At 42.8% G+C, this 16,949-nt stretch overlaps 1 protein-coding gene across 2 annotated transcripts in view; it reads right to left on the bottom strand.

Moving 5' to 3' along the window:
• Window positions 1-16,949, bottom strand: part of LOC146004009 (alpha-1A adrenergic receptor-like) — a 334,658-nt gene that overhangs the window by 117,068 nt on the left and 200,641 nt on the right. For both annotated transcript variants that reach the window (XM_083142562.1, XM_083142561.1), the window contains exon 3: window positions 1,565-2,829. In XM_083142562.1, the coding sequence (XP_082998688.1) occupies window positions 1,565-2,639 (1,075 nt within the window). In that variant the 5' untranslated portion in view covers window positions 2,640-2,829. The remainder of the gene's footprint in view (window positions 1-1,564; window positions 2,830-16,949) is intronic.

Genomic DNA, 16,949 nt, shown 5'->3' with positions numbered 1-16,949 from the left:
ATTTCAATGAACTAATGACAAATCTTTTCTTTTTTCCAAGTGATCTGATAAAATGTACTCTATAGAAGAGAGAATAGCCGTTGTTTGTGCTCGTTTGCGTGGAATGACGTATGAACAGGTGCGGACGGACTTCACTCGGAAATTCAGAAAACAAGGACCCACCAGGCTGATTATTAAGAACCTGATCAACAATTTCAAGAGAATAGGTAGTGTTGAGGATGAAGAACGTCCTGGTAGGCCAGCCATAACACCACAAATTATGGAAAATGTACATGGCACCACCCCATCTTACCATCATCGTTCGTGATCACCTAAACGAAGTTTTCACCGGTAGATGGATTGGTCGTGTCTCGCAACGGGGAGTTGCCTCTCCCCCTCGATCTGACCCCCTTAGAATTTTTCATTAGAGGGTTTATCAAGTCTAAGGTGCACGGGGCGATGATCCACAGCACAGCCCAGTTGAAACAACGCATTACGGCCGCAGTTGCTGAGATTACACCAGCTATGTTGGAAAAAGTGTTTTGGCCTGTGGTGGATTATTGCCATATGTGCCTAGACTTGAGGGGTGGTCACATTGAGTTATACTGATTTTGTGTACTACTGTGATATATGTTTCAGTACATATTGTATTTTGTACCATAAATCCTGTTCATGCAGTAATGTTAAGTGACTTTATAGACACCCTGTATTTTCATATTTATATATGTGTAATATAAATGTAGGCGTGAATTAATATTTTAGAAAGGAAAACTTTTTCTTTTAAAAAAACGATTAGGGGCGCACAATTGAATTTTTAGAGCCTATTTTAGGAATCTAAATGCACAGTACTCAGAGCGACAGCACGTGCGTCACCCAGATTGTTCCCCCATAGGCACTAACTCAAGTTTGTTAACACTAAGTCTCTTTCTTTAATTAGTTATCCATTACGTCTGTCTTAAAAAAAATGTGTCAGTGTAATACTTTCATGTTTGTCATGCCTGTTGTAATCTTGTGTTAAAACTGTTTGGAGCAGAATATACAGTAGTGGCATTAATTCTGGACACTTTTAGTAAAATGTTATTTTTTTTTTAAATCTCGAATGTAGAAACTATATTCTGTATATAAATATTAAACAAGTTTAAATGACATCATTCAGTAACTTCAATAATTGCATCTGAGTGCAGCATTGTAGTCTGATTATAATTGTTATTGTTATTTTGAACAAACAGAACGCTTGTGTGCGATTGTTGCATAGTAGGTCAATTTCCAACTGCTACAAACAATGAAGCTCACACTTAACCCACAGTACAATACAGAAAATACCAATAATCAGAGAACAATGCTGCAGTAAGATGAAATTCTTGAAGCTACTGAACAATCTACAACAATGATGCTCCCAGTTGACGATGTCATTTAAACTTGTTTAATATTTCTATACAGAATATAGTTTTTACATTCGAGATTTTTTTAAAAAAATAATATTTTACTAAAAGTGTCCAGAATTATGCCACTACTGTATGTCATTCACAAATCTCATTATTACTAAGATGTGACAGAAATAATTAATAGAAGGCAGAGTACTTACCCACTGGGAGGGTGATGAAGAAGGGGAACCAGCAGAGAAGAAACCCGCCGACCACAATCCCCAGCGTCTTGGCCGCCTTCTTCTGCCGCCTGAACTTGGCCAGCTTCCCCTGCGAGGCGATGGGGAACCTCCGATCGGGAGACACGGGAGGCGGTGAAGGGGTGGTGTCCCTGCTGCGGGCGCCGAAGCTCCTCTCCCCGGCGGCCCTCTTGCCCCCTCCCCGGTGGGCCCTAAGCCCCACGAAACCGTTCTTGTCCTCCAGGCTGAGGTCCTTGCTTTTCACCGCACAGTTCTGCTTCTGGAACCCGTTCACCTGTCCGCCGCAATCCACACTGTTCGGTCTGGAGAACGTTTCGGCGCTGGAACCCACGTGGTGCACTCTGAGCGTTACCATGTGGTCCGTCTTGAGCCCGTTCTCCAGGAACTTGTTGTGCCTCTCGGCGGCTTTGTATATCTTCCAGTAGAGCGCCAGGATGATAAGCATGGGGAGGTAGAAAGACCCGGTGACCGAGAACAGCACGTACCCTAGTTCCTTATTGACGGTACACTCCGTTTCCTTGCCGACCGGAGACTTCCATCCTAGTAGAGGCCCTATGCTTATGAAGAGAGACAAGATCCACGTCACCACTATAAGTATCCAAGCCCTCTTCTTGGTCATGATGCGCGAGTATGAGAGAGGCCTCGTCACGCCGATGTATCGGTCCATGGAGATCACGCACAAAGAAATAATGGACGCCGTGCAGCAAAGCACGTCCACGGCGGCCCACACGTTGCAGAACGTCTGTCCGAAGTACCATATCCCGGACACTTCCAGGACAGCGGAGAACGGCAGCACCGTTGTTCCCAAGAGGAGATCGGCAATGGCTAGATTCACTATGAGGAAATGGGTCGGAGTCCTCAAATTAGGGCTCGGCAACACTGCGAACACCACCAGCAAGTTGCCGCTTATGGTCAGTATCACGATGAACCCGAGGATGATCGACTTGGCCACCACGACCGCCAGATCTCCGCAGTCGGTGAAGTCCGTGCAGTTGTCCTCGGGCGATGCGGTGAAGTTTCCCTCCGATATGTTCATGGCGGGACAGTGTTGTGCGGATGGTGTTACATTTCAACACTAGAATGGCACCGTTTATCTTCCTATGTCGCCAAAGAGTTTAAAGTACCACACTGGACAGAACACATAGTACCTTGGCGTCGAAGTCTTCTCCATTGCAATTGGTTAGTCCTTTTTGGAAGGGGGGAGGATTCTACGTGTCTGTCACTACCTGAAACGAAAGAAATATGCAGTTGAAAATTAGAGCTTACATGTATTTGTCGTCACAAGTAAACATGTGTTGTAACTATAGCCTACTCTCACCCAGGAGTTGTTAAAGTTCCAGGAACTCATAAATTCTAATGGGTTTTATTGGGTTCCGAAACAGGACCGGAATATTTTTTCTCGCACAATTTAAATTCGGTCCAAGTTGCGTATTGTTTTGTTTCACTTCAATACGAAACTTGGACCGGATTTAAATTGATCCGGGGAAAAAGATTCCTGGACCGTATAAATTGATCGGGAAAGAAGGCTCTTGTACCGTATTTAAATTGATCCGGAAAAAAGGTTTCTGGACCGAATTGACTCTCTCTCCTTGACCGGAATTGAATTCTTGGACCTTTAACAATCCTTCTGCGGAGCAAGCGAACGAAAACAAGTCCTCTGCGCAAAGTAGTGAGTCGAGAGGGGAAGTGAGTGCATGGAGGGGAAAACATGACTGCAGCTTCCAGCGGTGCTTCCACTCACTCGCTTTCTCTCCTTCTCTGCAGTTAGGCGCGGCCTTCCTACACAGACTCCCGGGACAGACTAGGCACAAGAAATACATTTTCTTTGATGTACATGCGCCATTCAGAATAACGCATTTTACGCAAATTTAGACATATTTAGACACTCGAAAAGAACACCCATGCCGGGTCTTGAACTCGAAACCTTTATAAACTTCCATGACCAGGTCAGGATTCTAACAGGGAAGTTTAGTGGCGAAACTGAGAGTCGAACACTTAACGCGTTCGCCCACCGAGCCTGCAAAATATCGTATTTTAAGGTGACGTTAAGAGAACCGAGGCCTTAAGGAGAAAAACGTCCACCGAGCACCGTAAATGTCTGTGTGTTGTATGGCGGCACAGGGTGCGACAAGTTAAGGAGAAGTAAGCAGAGAAGAGAGAGAAGGAACACAGTAGAGAAATAAAGAAGCGCGAAACAGAGAAAGGAGATGAAGCGAGAGAATGAAAAGAAAAATAAAGAGGCAACAAACAGAGATAAAAAAGAAAAGGAAAAGAGAATAGAATGTGAGACGTGAGAGAGGGAAAAGATAAATATAAACGAGAAAGAGAGAGGGAGGGAGAGATAAAAAGAAAGGTACATAGAGAAAAGAATGAAAAGAAACAAAGAAACAACAAATAGAAAAAAGAAAGGAACAAAGAATCGAGAGTAGAAAAATAAAATAAAAGGACAGATAGAAAAGTAAAGAGAGAACCGAGGGAAGGAAAAGAGAATTGAAATTAGAGGGAACAGAGAAAGCAAGGCAGAGAGAAGCGAGAGGGGGAAAAGAAATAAACGAGAAACAAGAGAGAAGGGAATAGGAGTCAGACACACACACACACACACAGGCGCCAACTCCATGGGGCTTGGGGGGGCTCGAGCCCCCCCAATGTTAGCGATGTGGGGGCAGAGCCCCCCAAATAATTTTGCTTAAGAGGATCTAATTTATTATTTTGCTTCTCTTGTAAAGTTTACTCTGAATTGTGCCACATGAACTTAACTTTAAATACACATTTGAAATGTTCTAGACCATCAACTTTGGGGGGGGCTGAGACCGCTAAACCATCAACTTTGGGGGGGCTATGACCAGAGACAGCAAAACACATGACTTATTACTATATACTAAGTACCTATATAACTATGAGTATTGTTAACATTTTTACTAAAAAGAGTTTCAAAAGAAGATGTGCATGAACTAGGAGAGTGGATGGGACGTTCGAGCTACAAATAGCTGTCACATGACATTCAGAACGAGATCATTGATATATTAGGGAGATCCAGTGGCGGCGATTAGAGGGGGGCGTGGGGGCAGTTGCCCCCACCCCCAACTTTTTGCCACATTTACCCCCGTACTATGCTAAACCTTATCTAACCCCTAGTTTTGGCACCCAATCGCCGCCACTGGGGAGATCTCTTTTGTGCTCCGTCGTAGCAGATATTAAAAGTCGGGAATATTTTGCTATTATGGTTGACGAAACGTGTGACATATTCATCCGTGAACAATTGACATTTTGCATTCGAACTGTAAATGAAAATATTAATATTTTTGAGGAATTCATGGCTTTTACGAGATTCCGAACACTGAGGCCAAAACTTAAAAAAGGGAGAGAGTGAGTCATTCCTTAATTTATTTCAGTGATCAGAGCCCCCCAATAATTTTGACAAGTCGGCGCCCCTGCACACACACGCACACACACACACAGTCAAAGATAGAGAGATTAAAATGAGAAAGCTGGAATGAAGATATTGGAAGTAAACAAGCACGGATAACATAAAGACAAATTTTGCTATCCCATTTTGAGCATTGTTACACAAATATACAATCCGATTTCATCAACAATGGCGAAGAACTTTTGTTACCTTGGCCTTGAAACTATGAAACTAATTTTCTTTTTGGGAGATTGATTTGGTCTTAGAAGAGAGAGGTTGGCAACTCTGCTTCGGGTTCCTTGGCAGGATGAATATTTCCCCTCTTTTGATCATTTATTTACTTGTGAACAACAACCGCTGTCAGGGGTTGGGAAACAAGGTTGGCGACCTTCGAATCTGAGCATAGGTTGATCACCACGGCAACAGAGGAGGAGGTTTTCTGAAAGCTACTGCGATCGTCTTTTGTTATTACCCTTTCTCGTTTCCAGTACGTTATTGTCCGAACGACATTCTCCTGAAATGTTTTGTTCTCTGCTGCGTTGAGAATACAATGCAAGTTTCTTATAATTCTCAGAATAATTAACTTGTTCTTCAATTTTCAGCTACAACTACATGGACATTTCCTTGTTAGTCTCTCTCCGTTCATGACTACTTCCTGTCTTCCTCATCATTTCTTCTTTCTATATTTTCCTTCCCATTTTCTCATTTGAGTATATTTTCCCATCTCTCTATCTCTGTGTGTACCTGACTTCTATTACTTTCTCCCTGTTTCTCTCCTTTTTCCTTCTCTATATCTTATCCTTTCTTTTTCTTTATCTCACTTTATTTACCTTGCTTCTTTCTGTTTCTCTGTCTTACTCGCTTCTCTTTCCTTTTCTCTATTCTCCTCTTTCCATTCTTTCGCTTCTCCATTTACTTCTCGTCTTTCTCTGTTTCTGGCTTATCTTTCCATTTTTCTATTCTCACCTCTTTCTCTCTTACCATTTTCTCTCTCTGTCCACTATTTACCTTGCTGCCTTCTCTCTCTGTCCATTATTTACCTTGCTGCCTTCTCTCTCTCTGTCCACTATTTACCTTGCTGCCTTCTCTCTCTGTCCATTATTTACCTTGCTGCCTTCTCTCTCTCTGTCCACTATTTACCTTGCTGCCTTCTCTCTCTGTCCACTATTTACCTTGCTGCCTTCTCTCTCTCTCTCTCTCTCTCTCTCTCTCTCTCTCTGTCCACTATTTACCTTGCTGCCTTCTCTCTCTGTCCACTATTTACCTTGCTGCCTTCTCTCTCTGTCCACTATTTACCTTGCTGCCTTCTCTCTCTCTCTCTCTCTCTGTCCACTATTTACCTTGCTGCCTTCTCTCTCTGTCCACTATTTACCTTGCTGCCTTCTCTCTCTGTCCACTATTTACCTTGCTGCCTTCTCTCTCTCTCTCTCTCTCTCTCTCTCTGTCCACTATTTACCTTGCTGCCTTCTCTCTCTGTCCACTATTTACCTTGCTGCCTTCTCTCTCTGTCCACTATTTACCTTGCTGCCTTCTCTCTCTGTCCACTATTTACCTTGCTGCCTTCTCTCTCTGTCCACTATTTACCTTGCTGCCTTCTCTCTCTCTCTCTCTCTCTCTCTCTCTCTGTCCACTATTTACCTTGCTGCCTTCTCTCTCTGTCCACTATTTACCTTGCTGCCTTCTCTCTCTGTCCACTATTTACCTTGCTGCCTTCTCTCTCTCTCTCTCTCTCTCTCTCTCTCTCTCTCTCTGTCCACTATTTACCTTGCTGCCTTCTCTCTCTGTCCACTATTTACCTTGCTGCCTTCTCTCTCTGTCCACTATTTACCTTGCTGCCTTCTCTCTCTCTCTCTCTCTCTGTCCACTATTTACCTTGCTGCCTTCTCTCTCTGTCCACTATTTACCTTGCTGCCTTCTCTCTCTGTCCACTATTTACCTTGCTGCCTTCTCTCTCTCTCTCTCTCTCTCTCTCTCTCTGTCCACTATTTACCTTGCTGCCTTCTCTCTCTGTCCACTATTTACCTTGCTGCCTTCTCTCTCTGTCCACTATTTACCTTGCTGCCTTCTCTCTCTGTCCACTATTTACCTTGCTGCCTTCTCTCTCTGTCCACTATTTACCTTGCTGCCTTCTCTCTCTCTCTCTCTCTCTCTCTCTCTGTCCACTATTTACCTTGCTGCCTTCTCTCTCTGTCCACTATTTACCTTGCTGCCTTCTCTCTCTGTCCACTATTTACCTTGCTGCCTTCTCTCTCTCTCTCTCTCTCTCTCTCTCTCTCTCTCTGTCCACTATTTACCTTGCTGCCTTCTCTCTCTGTCCACTATTTACCTTGCTGCCTTCTCTCTCTGTCCACTATTTACCTTGCTGCCTTCTCTCTCTGTCCACTATTTATCTTGCTGAATTCTCTCTCTCTGTCCATTATTTACCTCGCTGAATTCTCTCCCCCTCTATTTTCTTTTCTCGGTTTCTGTCCGTTTTCCCTTCTTTGGCTTCTCTATTTACTTCTCTTCTTTCTGTGTTTCTCGGATCTCTTTCCATTTTTCCTCTTTCCCTTATTTCGCTTCTCTATATTTCTTATCCTTCCTTTCCTTATTTACCTTGTTCTTTATCTATCTATCTCTCTTTCTCTTGCTAGCTTCTCTATTTGCCCATTTCTTTCTGTTTCTAGCTTTTTTACCCGTACTTCCTTCTTTATTTCATCCTCTATTGCTTATCTAACTATCTTTTAAAAGAGTTTTTATTGTAGAGAAAGTAAAACATCAACATAACACAAGCACACAACTGTCCGATTCTGCCCTCCTACCTTGACTTGGAATATTTCCTGAGGGCGCCAATGTATGTATTCCAATAGGATTTCATGTTTTTGTAAATGGAGAAAATATGCAGCTATTTAATTTGATTTCCGTATTTGCACAGAATGGATCAAAACAATAGCTGTAAGAGGAAGTAATTTTGAACCGAGGTCGTTTCAGTTGGAAGTAATAATATGAAAATATTCAATATCACCCAGTAGGCAGGACATTCCCAGGTGGGGACTGCGTACATGTTACAATTCATAACATTACCTTCAGGTCTAAAAAACAAGGAAAATAATGCTTGTATGTACACAATGCAATATTTCCAGTTTCAACTGCGAACATCGATTTCAAAGAGTCAACAAAATACGATATTTGAAAACAGAGAACAGACGAACAAAACTCAGCAATCGTGCTTTCAAACTGTGTATGCACTTTGAGCAAACAGTCATTGTTTCTGACAAGTATTGTTGAGTCCAGGGGAGGAAACGTACCCGTATTTGCACGAAATCGAGTAATCGAATATGTTCTCAAAAGACACTCTCAGACCTCCGTGGTTGAGTGGTTAGCACAGTGCGCAATGACGCGCCGGGTTCGAATCCCGACCCGGGCATGAGTGTTCTTTTTGAATTTCCCTTCATATAATCACTCATCCTCATCTCGCGATTAGCCAAAATTGGCAGAAAAGCGACGTAGAATAAATATATCAATCAAATGACTATTGAACGTAAATCCATATTCCACCCTTTCATGGGAATGTGACGAAACTAGAGGTCCCACGTTCAAACCCTGGGTAAGGCATCGGTATTTTCCATATTTTTGTTATTTTACGTTGCTTTTCTGTCACACTGGGCTAATCGTGACGATGAGGTGAATGGTGATAAGATTAAATAGGTGAAGGGACAATCACAAACATATATGGACGACACAACACAAGGGCACAGAGGAATTCTGGCATGCGAGTCCAAGTGCCAGAACCTCGCTAGTCTGCAAAATGCAGTCCGGAGTGTGCTACGTGGAAGGAAAGTAGGCATTTTGGTGTCTTGAGAACGAAGTACACTCTGTACTAAATAGAAATTAGAAACTCTACTTATATATGACTAGGGCTCGAAGTTGAGGAAAATTCCTTTTTTCCCTAGTGTCCAAAGACGAGGCCCAACATAATATATGTTCATTTTGGGTCATTATAGGCCAGAAAAAGGTGGGTTTCATTTGTCCTTTTCTGCCTTTTTCGGCTTATTGGTCCTTTTTTAGCCTTTTTTTTTTAGGTCTTAACGGCTTTTTTTTTGCAACTTCACCTTCCTTCGACTACGTTTTTACTGCCCATTCTCAATTCGATTCATCATCAGTTCATCACCTCCTAAACATCCTTTCTGTAGTAAAGAAATAAAAAAAGAAATAAATATATTTGAACCATCCCTGAAACGAGAGAAAAACATTTTTGGACTGAAAGAAGATGCATTTCATTCATATAGTTTCTTCGCACTGTGTGTTCCATACCACAAGAATTTTTAAAATTTTTTATTCATTAAATATGTAATTAAAACTGAAGTTATTCATTAATTTGGATCACATTTATACGTCCTTTTTCCGTTTTTAGATCTTTTTTTGATATTTTTAGGTCTTTTGTTGGCAATTTATAGGTCTTCAACTTCCGAGCACTATATATGACCAAGATTCGAACCCGTTGTGATGTAACTAAGATGGTATAGCCTGACAAGTTAAGTCCCGATATACGCAGATCGCTGCGGAGCACTTCCTGTTACGTCATCCTCCCCACCACTCTTCTACGTACTGGTCTGGCCTTGAGAGTACGAGTGGTGCCAACTCATCAAAAATAGTCTAAAACAAATATGACAAACGATTTTTACTGTGTGGATTGACGGTGCCGGCTCATATCAGTTTATCAGTGGTTCATTTGATTTAATCCTGTCTTTGAAAATGCGTGCGGTGCGCGGATCGTAAACTGTAGTATTACGCACGCGCGTTAAGGTTTATAACGAAGATAAACTTCTGGGCAAATGGCTTCATTTTCTGAATGCGACATCGAGCAGTGACCTGTTTTTTTAAAAAAACCGACTGGGTTGGGGGTTCTTTTCTTTATCGTACAACAATCACTACGAGAAGGCAATCTGATAACACGCTTGCCTGTGTTATTTTTTAAAGCATTGAAATGTTCTTGCTCTTTACTCTTGGCTGCATATTTTTGAAATGCAAATATCAAATCATGCCGGGTGCAACGAAATCCACAATCTGCTCTGGAAAGCCCCTTAGAGAACAGGCCAGAGAAATTGTTTACAATGTTGCAACATATTTGCGAAATCAGAAGAAGTTACATAAACTTAAGTGTAATGTTGTCGAGTCCACAAGCGCCGCCACGGGAGTATCTAAATGGATGGTTTCTCAAGTTTAAAAAGGATTGGATTGATTTGTTGTTTTAAGTCCACCTTATGCACAGTAAAGCTAATCGGGACTGGACCTACAGTTTAAAGTGGGATCCGAACCACTAAGTGCATCCACCGGGAATCGAACCCGGGACCCCTTGATTACAAGGCGACGACGCTACCACTGCGCCATCGGGGAGGCCAAGTTTTAAAAGAAGGAAAAGAGTAGTTGGCGAAAGGTGAGCTGAATTTCTGTACTCCGACAGGTAGAAAATAGCCCAGGAAAAAGCGAATACAAATTTCGTTGAAAATCCTCAGACCATTCTACTCCCCCAGATTGCAACACTGCGAACCAACGTCGCTGCGGAGAATGGAGTGGGGAAATGTGGTGCGAGATGCGCAACAGCTATTTGCAGCGTCTTGTTTTTAAACTTGTCAAGTTATAAGATGGGTTCGTGGATCCGTAAACGTAGATCCAACAGATTCTGTTTTGCTCTCAAGTTTATCGTAGGCGACAGATGCTACACTGATTCGCTGATTCATGGGGGAGGGTCCCCCGAGAGGGAGGCAGAATCGAGTAGAACACAGCCAACTCCTCCGCACGGTAATTGGAAAAACAGGGCGAGCAAGTGACGTCAATGTTTCGGAAAGCAAAGTGAAGTGGCTTAGCCGCGAGACCAGTTAAGCAGGAGATAAGGGGAGAAAACAGCAAATGCTGTTTATCAACACATACTTTTACCTCCATTGACGTCACGCCCTTTTTTTTCTCTAAGCTTAATTGGACGCACGAAAGCGTGATTTCGGGCGAAGGCTTGAAAGCCAAATACAATTTAGCCTCCGCGTCTTGCAGAACCGTGGGAAGGTCAGGTTCCAGGCATTCTCGATCTCTTCACACGAGAGGGCAAATATTACGTGTCACGTACACCAAAGTTTCAATCTTGGTACATACTGTTCCTGCTTCGGTGGCGCCCGAATATTGAAGTGAGAGTTTCTGTAAGTAGGGGTGGGGAATTGGATGAAGGTGCGTGTCAAATTTTGTCGCCCCGAGCACAGAGGTTTGTAGCTACCGTTCTGGCCAATGGTATTGCACAATTTCGTCACCATATAAACCCGGATTTGAGTCATGAAATGAGCATGCATATTTCTTTGCGAGCGTACCTTTATGAATTTTATGTAAATATCGCTCATCCTCATTTGCCGCGATTAGCTCGAAAGAAACATAAGAGCGACGTATAAAATAGAACTGGTATTACGTCAGAAGAGCTACGTCATAAGAAGAGCGACGTAAATATAAAACTGGCAATCGTCAGGCGAATGTACGTTCACTTTCAACAAAAAACACGATGTTCAAATTTATGGTGTAATTGCATTTGTTTGCTATTTTACTTGTCATTTCTATCGCGTTTGTTTAATCGCGACGAAACTGACGAAACGACACTCATGCACAGGTCGGGACTTGAATTGTGGAACTTCTGTGGCGAGATCGGAAAGTGAAAATTTATAATATCTCTAGTTATAAGTGTAAAGTCAGGTTATGTTATAGCTCTTGTCTACTCTTATGGGGGGGCGACCTACATACTGGCAAGGGAAGCGGGGAAGCGACCAATTCAGCGCGATAAGAAACGCAGCAGCTTGTAGAACGAGATGTGCGCACCGCTGTTGTCTGATTGATCTGCTCCGCATTCCCCACTCCCCACTTCCCTTGCCAGCATGTAGAGCGCCCGCCGTAATACTAGACAAGGTCTGTAGTTATTTCGTTATATTCCAGTATCGGACTTTTCAAAGCCTTTGTCCTTCTATTATAGGCTCCTTGTAGATGAGGGGCCATGGCTTGCGGTCCCCTTAACCCCGAACATGTTGGAATTTCAAAGCCAAATAAACTTTGACTTGGAGAGAGATACAGAGTTTGGGGGGGGGGGGGGGGCTTTATCGCAAAAGCTACAGAATATGTAATCCCGTGAGATTTTCTCTTAAGCATCTTAAGCATAGCTTCTAAACTGCGAAGTCATCATCTGCTGAGGAAGATAATTACAAGTGCTAATGAATGAATCCTCATGGCTTCCTCAAATCGATGCCCAAGAAATTCGGTGGCGGAGGGTGCCATCAAAGCTGGTGAAGAGGTTAAGCCCAGATGGCGCACAGTTCGTTACTATGAACATTCACTTCAAAACCCCGCCTTCGATGATAACAGACAAAAACAGGGCCCAGCTTCCGTACAACGTATAATCTACACCTGCGATCGCATTCTTAACAAGATGGTTTCGAAGCTTCGGTATACACAGAGGGTCAGATGTGCAGTGTTTCCATCTCGAGGCTAGAGCAAAAATGGCAGCCCTCTCACACTTGTTTTCTGTGTCAAAATTTGAATCAAGCTTTGTTTTAAACAGACTTTAAGCATGGGCTAATCGAGACTGGACCGACAGTTTAAAGTGCAATGTGCCTGCACCGGTTTCGAACACAGGACCCTTTGATTACAAAGCCACGACGTTAAAACTTGTTTGGACTTTTGGCCGATATCAGCAAAGTCAAATTTATTCTCGCTTTCGAAACATCGCTATGATATACCAAATTCTGGACCCAACAAATGAAGGGCTTTCACGATGACGCAGTGCAATCAAGCAGTCTCGAATTCGATACCAGGTCGAGGCACATAGTGGTTCAGATTCCACTTTAAACTGCATGTCGGGTCCCGATTAGCCTATATTTGCATAATGTGTACTTAAAACAAAAACGTAAACAACAAAAAAACCATGTAATTATCAAAGGTCTGATAATGTGCAGCTTTGGGGCAGGAAAGATGGAACTTACCTGTTCGTTCATGTAGTCTCTCGCAACCGATCACCAGCCCCCCCCCCCCCCCCCCCGATGTCATCTTTGCCGATCTGACCTCTTTTCCGAGCACTGCCCTCCCCTTTTGTCCTCTCCCAATACTTCCTACTTCCGCAATTCCAACCAGATTCACTCCGGCAGTGATCGGAAAATATTACCTCAAGAATCTCTTCCTCATCATTTCTATGCTATGAGACTCATACCAACGACATGTTGCGTATAGGGAAGAGGAATCAATGTTTCCAAACTATCGACAATTCTCTAAATGTTAGTGACAATTGCAACCATAGGCGTAGCTAGAACTTTATATTTGGGTGTGTACAAAGAAAAAAAAATAGGTATTGTACCTTTTTAATAGCATATTTCGCAACAGAATCACTTGGCTCTTTAACTGCACTGATGTTTGTAAAGGAATATAAATTCACTAAATGACAGTGTTGGAAATGTCTGAATATATGTAGTAGAAAAAAATCAAATTGCATAGAAATTACACACACACAAAATGTTCATAAATGTTACAAATACATCAAAATACACGTCATCTATAACAAGAGACGTCTGTCAAAAGGTACAATGTTCTTAAACTCATCAATAACTTCATTTACATCAATAGACTAAGCTTTTCCTGTTCCACAAATAGCAAGAGGAGGGCTTCCAATGTATCCTGCTTCTGAGTTGCTCTAAATTTAGTTTTAACTTGGGTAAGCTTGGAGAAAGCTCTCTCACACGTGCAGCTTGTGACAGGATAGAAGAAAAGCGTTGTAGTACAGAGTAGAATGCAGTAAATATCTTTTCTCCAATGACATAAAAAAGTCGAAAAACTATAGACACTCGTTTCGTCAGCGATAATGCACACGTTTGTACCAAGTAATGACATTTTTAACTTCTTACAAACTGCCGCTTATTTTCTCTCTTGTTGAAATATCTGTATTTAATTCTCTTTGATAAAGCAGCCCATTAGGGTGGCCTATGATTGCAACTGTCCCCAGTGTGGAGCAGTTTGTTGCAATAATTAAATAAAATAACTTTTCAAATGTCACTTAACACATGAGTATATTAATCAATCTTTTTCAGTCACCATAGTAACGAATAATAAACAAAATAAAGTAGTACAACAGAATTTTCTTCGTTCTTTTCACATTAAAACAAAACCAAATAACAAAATATAATTACAAAAATTGTCTTTGAATTAAAGAACTGTTGAAAGCAATCCTAAACGTCTGACAGCTGGGATAATTATTTTTAACTTAGCTTGTTTAACCCATTTTTCTAACGGAGTCAAAGAGAGTATAATTTCCAATATTCTACTGCTCTAGGTTAACTAAATAATTAATAATAAAAAAAATATGGCAAATGACTAGTATAATACTGATTGTTATAGATAATGGAGTGATCACTAGTGTTCCCAGAGTACGATTTGGTGTTATTCAAAAAATTGTGTGACACATGAAGTGTGAGAGGAGGCCCCTTGCATAGAATGGCTCTGGTATTCGCCAAGCCTAGAATTAATGGGTACCTGGGGGTAAAGGCGGTCGGAGCGTGGTGCTTATCACATCTAAAACGTTCTGTTTATTTTATTTCGCTATTTTGTCACTTTTGGTTAATCGCGACGATGAGATATGTGTGATGATACAATGCAATTGATGAAGGGACACAGAGAACACCCAGGCTGACATCCGAACTGTACTAACCACACCGCCACGGAGGTCAGCACCACCAAAAATTGTCAAGAATGTGTGGCGGCCCTACACCCACCCCACCCCTACATATATGTGCCTTCATGACACGGTGCAATGCACACGGCGAACTTTACGTACCAAATGTAGAGACGAGAGCAAAATACAAAAATAACTCTTTTCATTAAAATTCTCCTGAAGGAGACAGGCATTGATTGTGCTAAGAAATTGAAGCCAGCAAGTTATATTTGGAGTTTATAAAGAGAACACATTCTATCGCAGGTGGCAGAAATGCAATAACGGTGGGCCAGTGTATCGAGTCTCAGTAGCAAAGACTGGACCAAAAAAATGATCGATTGAGGAGGTCGGTTCTTGGTTTATCACTTTGCCAGCAAAAGATCCACGTGGGATGAAACCAATATTCTCACTTCTAGAAATTGATCCATCCCGAACATCGCTTCCAGGTAGGAGCTGAAAAGACAGCGGAGAGGAGCTACACAAGAGAAGCGAGAAGTTTCATCTGCTACACCAACCAAACTTGGCGTCGTCTTTTGGAAATGCAAAGAGAAAGTTTCGAAATGGATTTATCTGCCTTCGCAGAAAGTTTGGCTTTAAATCAAGCCGGAGCGCCATGTGGGCAGCGAGATAAAGGACATCCTTCACTGAAAGGGCTTCATTCGCGTGGACATAGAAAGGACAACTTTGCCTTTGCTTCAGGCGCTAGGTGAGGCAGACCACGTTTTGGTGAAAATAGAATAAGTTTGAAACATTTTCTTTTTACTACACAGCTCGCATATACAGAGGTTGTTCGCTTTATATCAGACCATTTTTGACGGAATACCGCGAGATACCGCGCCGCCACCACCGATCATGTTCTATTGGACCTCCAGCATTGTCGCCCGGCATCGCAGTTTCCATTGCAGGAAGCTCCGGCGCAGGACAGGCATGGGACTTCTGTCCCACCCCTCCCTGCAAGCTTTCCATAGACCATCCAGGGTGCGCGGGCGGCGATGTTGAAGACGTCGTTTCAACAGTCCAAATGCGCAAAAATCCATTGGACTGGCATCTGGGCTTTTCACAGGAATATCTTCAAACGGAATGACACGAATACCTAATTCCTCTGCCATTTCCTAATAAAAACGTAGTGATGTTCTGGCGGTACGACTCGAAGCCTTGTCCATGGATCATCACCTGGTTCGCGTCCATTCCATACAATTGTGGGATGTCTCTCCGATAGATAGGTGTCAGAATGGAGTCTTGGAAGTATCTGGCATTCACCTTCATGTTTTTCTCCACCTTGCGTATCATCAACTTACCCTCATATCCGAATCCCGTCACAACCATAAAGCCACGAGGGAAACTTTCCCTGCACTGACGAACAAAGTTGCTGCGCCCCCTGCCGTCAATGTCACGGTATGTGATCGCCCGAATGTGACCACCAGCAGTGAGATGGACATATGATTCATCCATTGTGACAACTTTCTTCCATTTGGAACCCGCCAGGTACTTTTCATACAGTTTCCTGAAGTTCGTCTTACGTTCGGCAACGTGACGCGGTAGAAGGTGGTGTACACGGGCCTTCGGGTAACACTTCAACCTGAGGCGCTTGCGAATTGTTTTGTTCACAGTTGACGGTGCGAGGTGAAATCTGTGGGCCATGTCACGTTGAGTCGGGGGATTCTTGGAACGCCAATCGACGGACACCCCGTAGCACTACGGGTGACACTTTGCTTGCAGTCCTTCTCCTGGTGGTTTTCGTGGGTGAATGTTTCGCAAGGAGAGCCTGTTGTGTGTAACGGGCCACAATAGCTTTCGCAGTAGTCACCCCGAGTGTTAACCCATTCTCCCGACACTGTTTCACAATGCGTACTTATGGAAACTTAGCACGGAAAAGGGCCATTACGTAACCTTCCCAATACCGGTTGATTTTCGGCGCCATTTCATAACATTCACTACCAACACTCACGCACCTACAAGGTCAGACACAACACTACTCCCGTCAGCAGACCCATAGTTCCAGCATGATACGCCAGGTGGCAGCACCGAATCGAAAATGGTTGGATATAAAGCGAACAACCTTACTGTACACATTCACGGTGGCTGTTGAACCAGTACTCGCTAGAGAGGCACGTGACTGCGACAGACAATCCGCGTTACGGTCTGTATCGGGAACTTATTGTAACATATGTAATAACATAAATAAAGTGCAAAAATAAAATAAACCGATAAATTATGAGCAAACCGAAACCCTGGTTTAT

The sequence above is a fragment of the Lepisma saccharinum genome, chromosome 21 (assembly GCF_977018435.1).
Source record: "Lepisma saccharinum chromosome 21, izLepSacc3.1, whole genome shotgun sequence".
Classification (NCBI taxonomy): Eukaryota; Metazoa; Arthropoda; class Insecta; order Zygentoma; family Lepismatidae; genus Lepisma; species Lepisma saccharinum.
The sequence above is the reverse complement of the archived record's forward strand: the minus strand, read 5'-3'. Positions and strand labels throughout refer to the sequence as shown.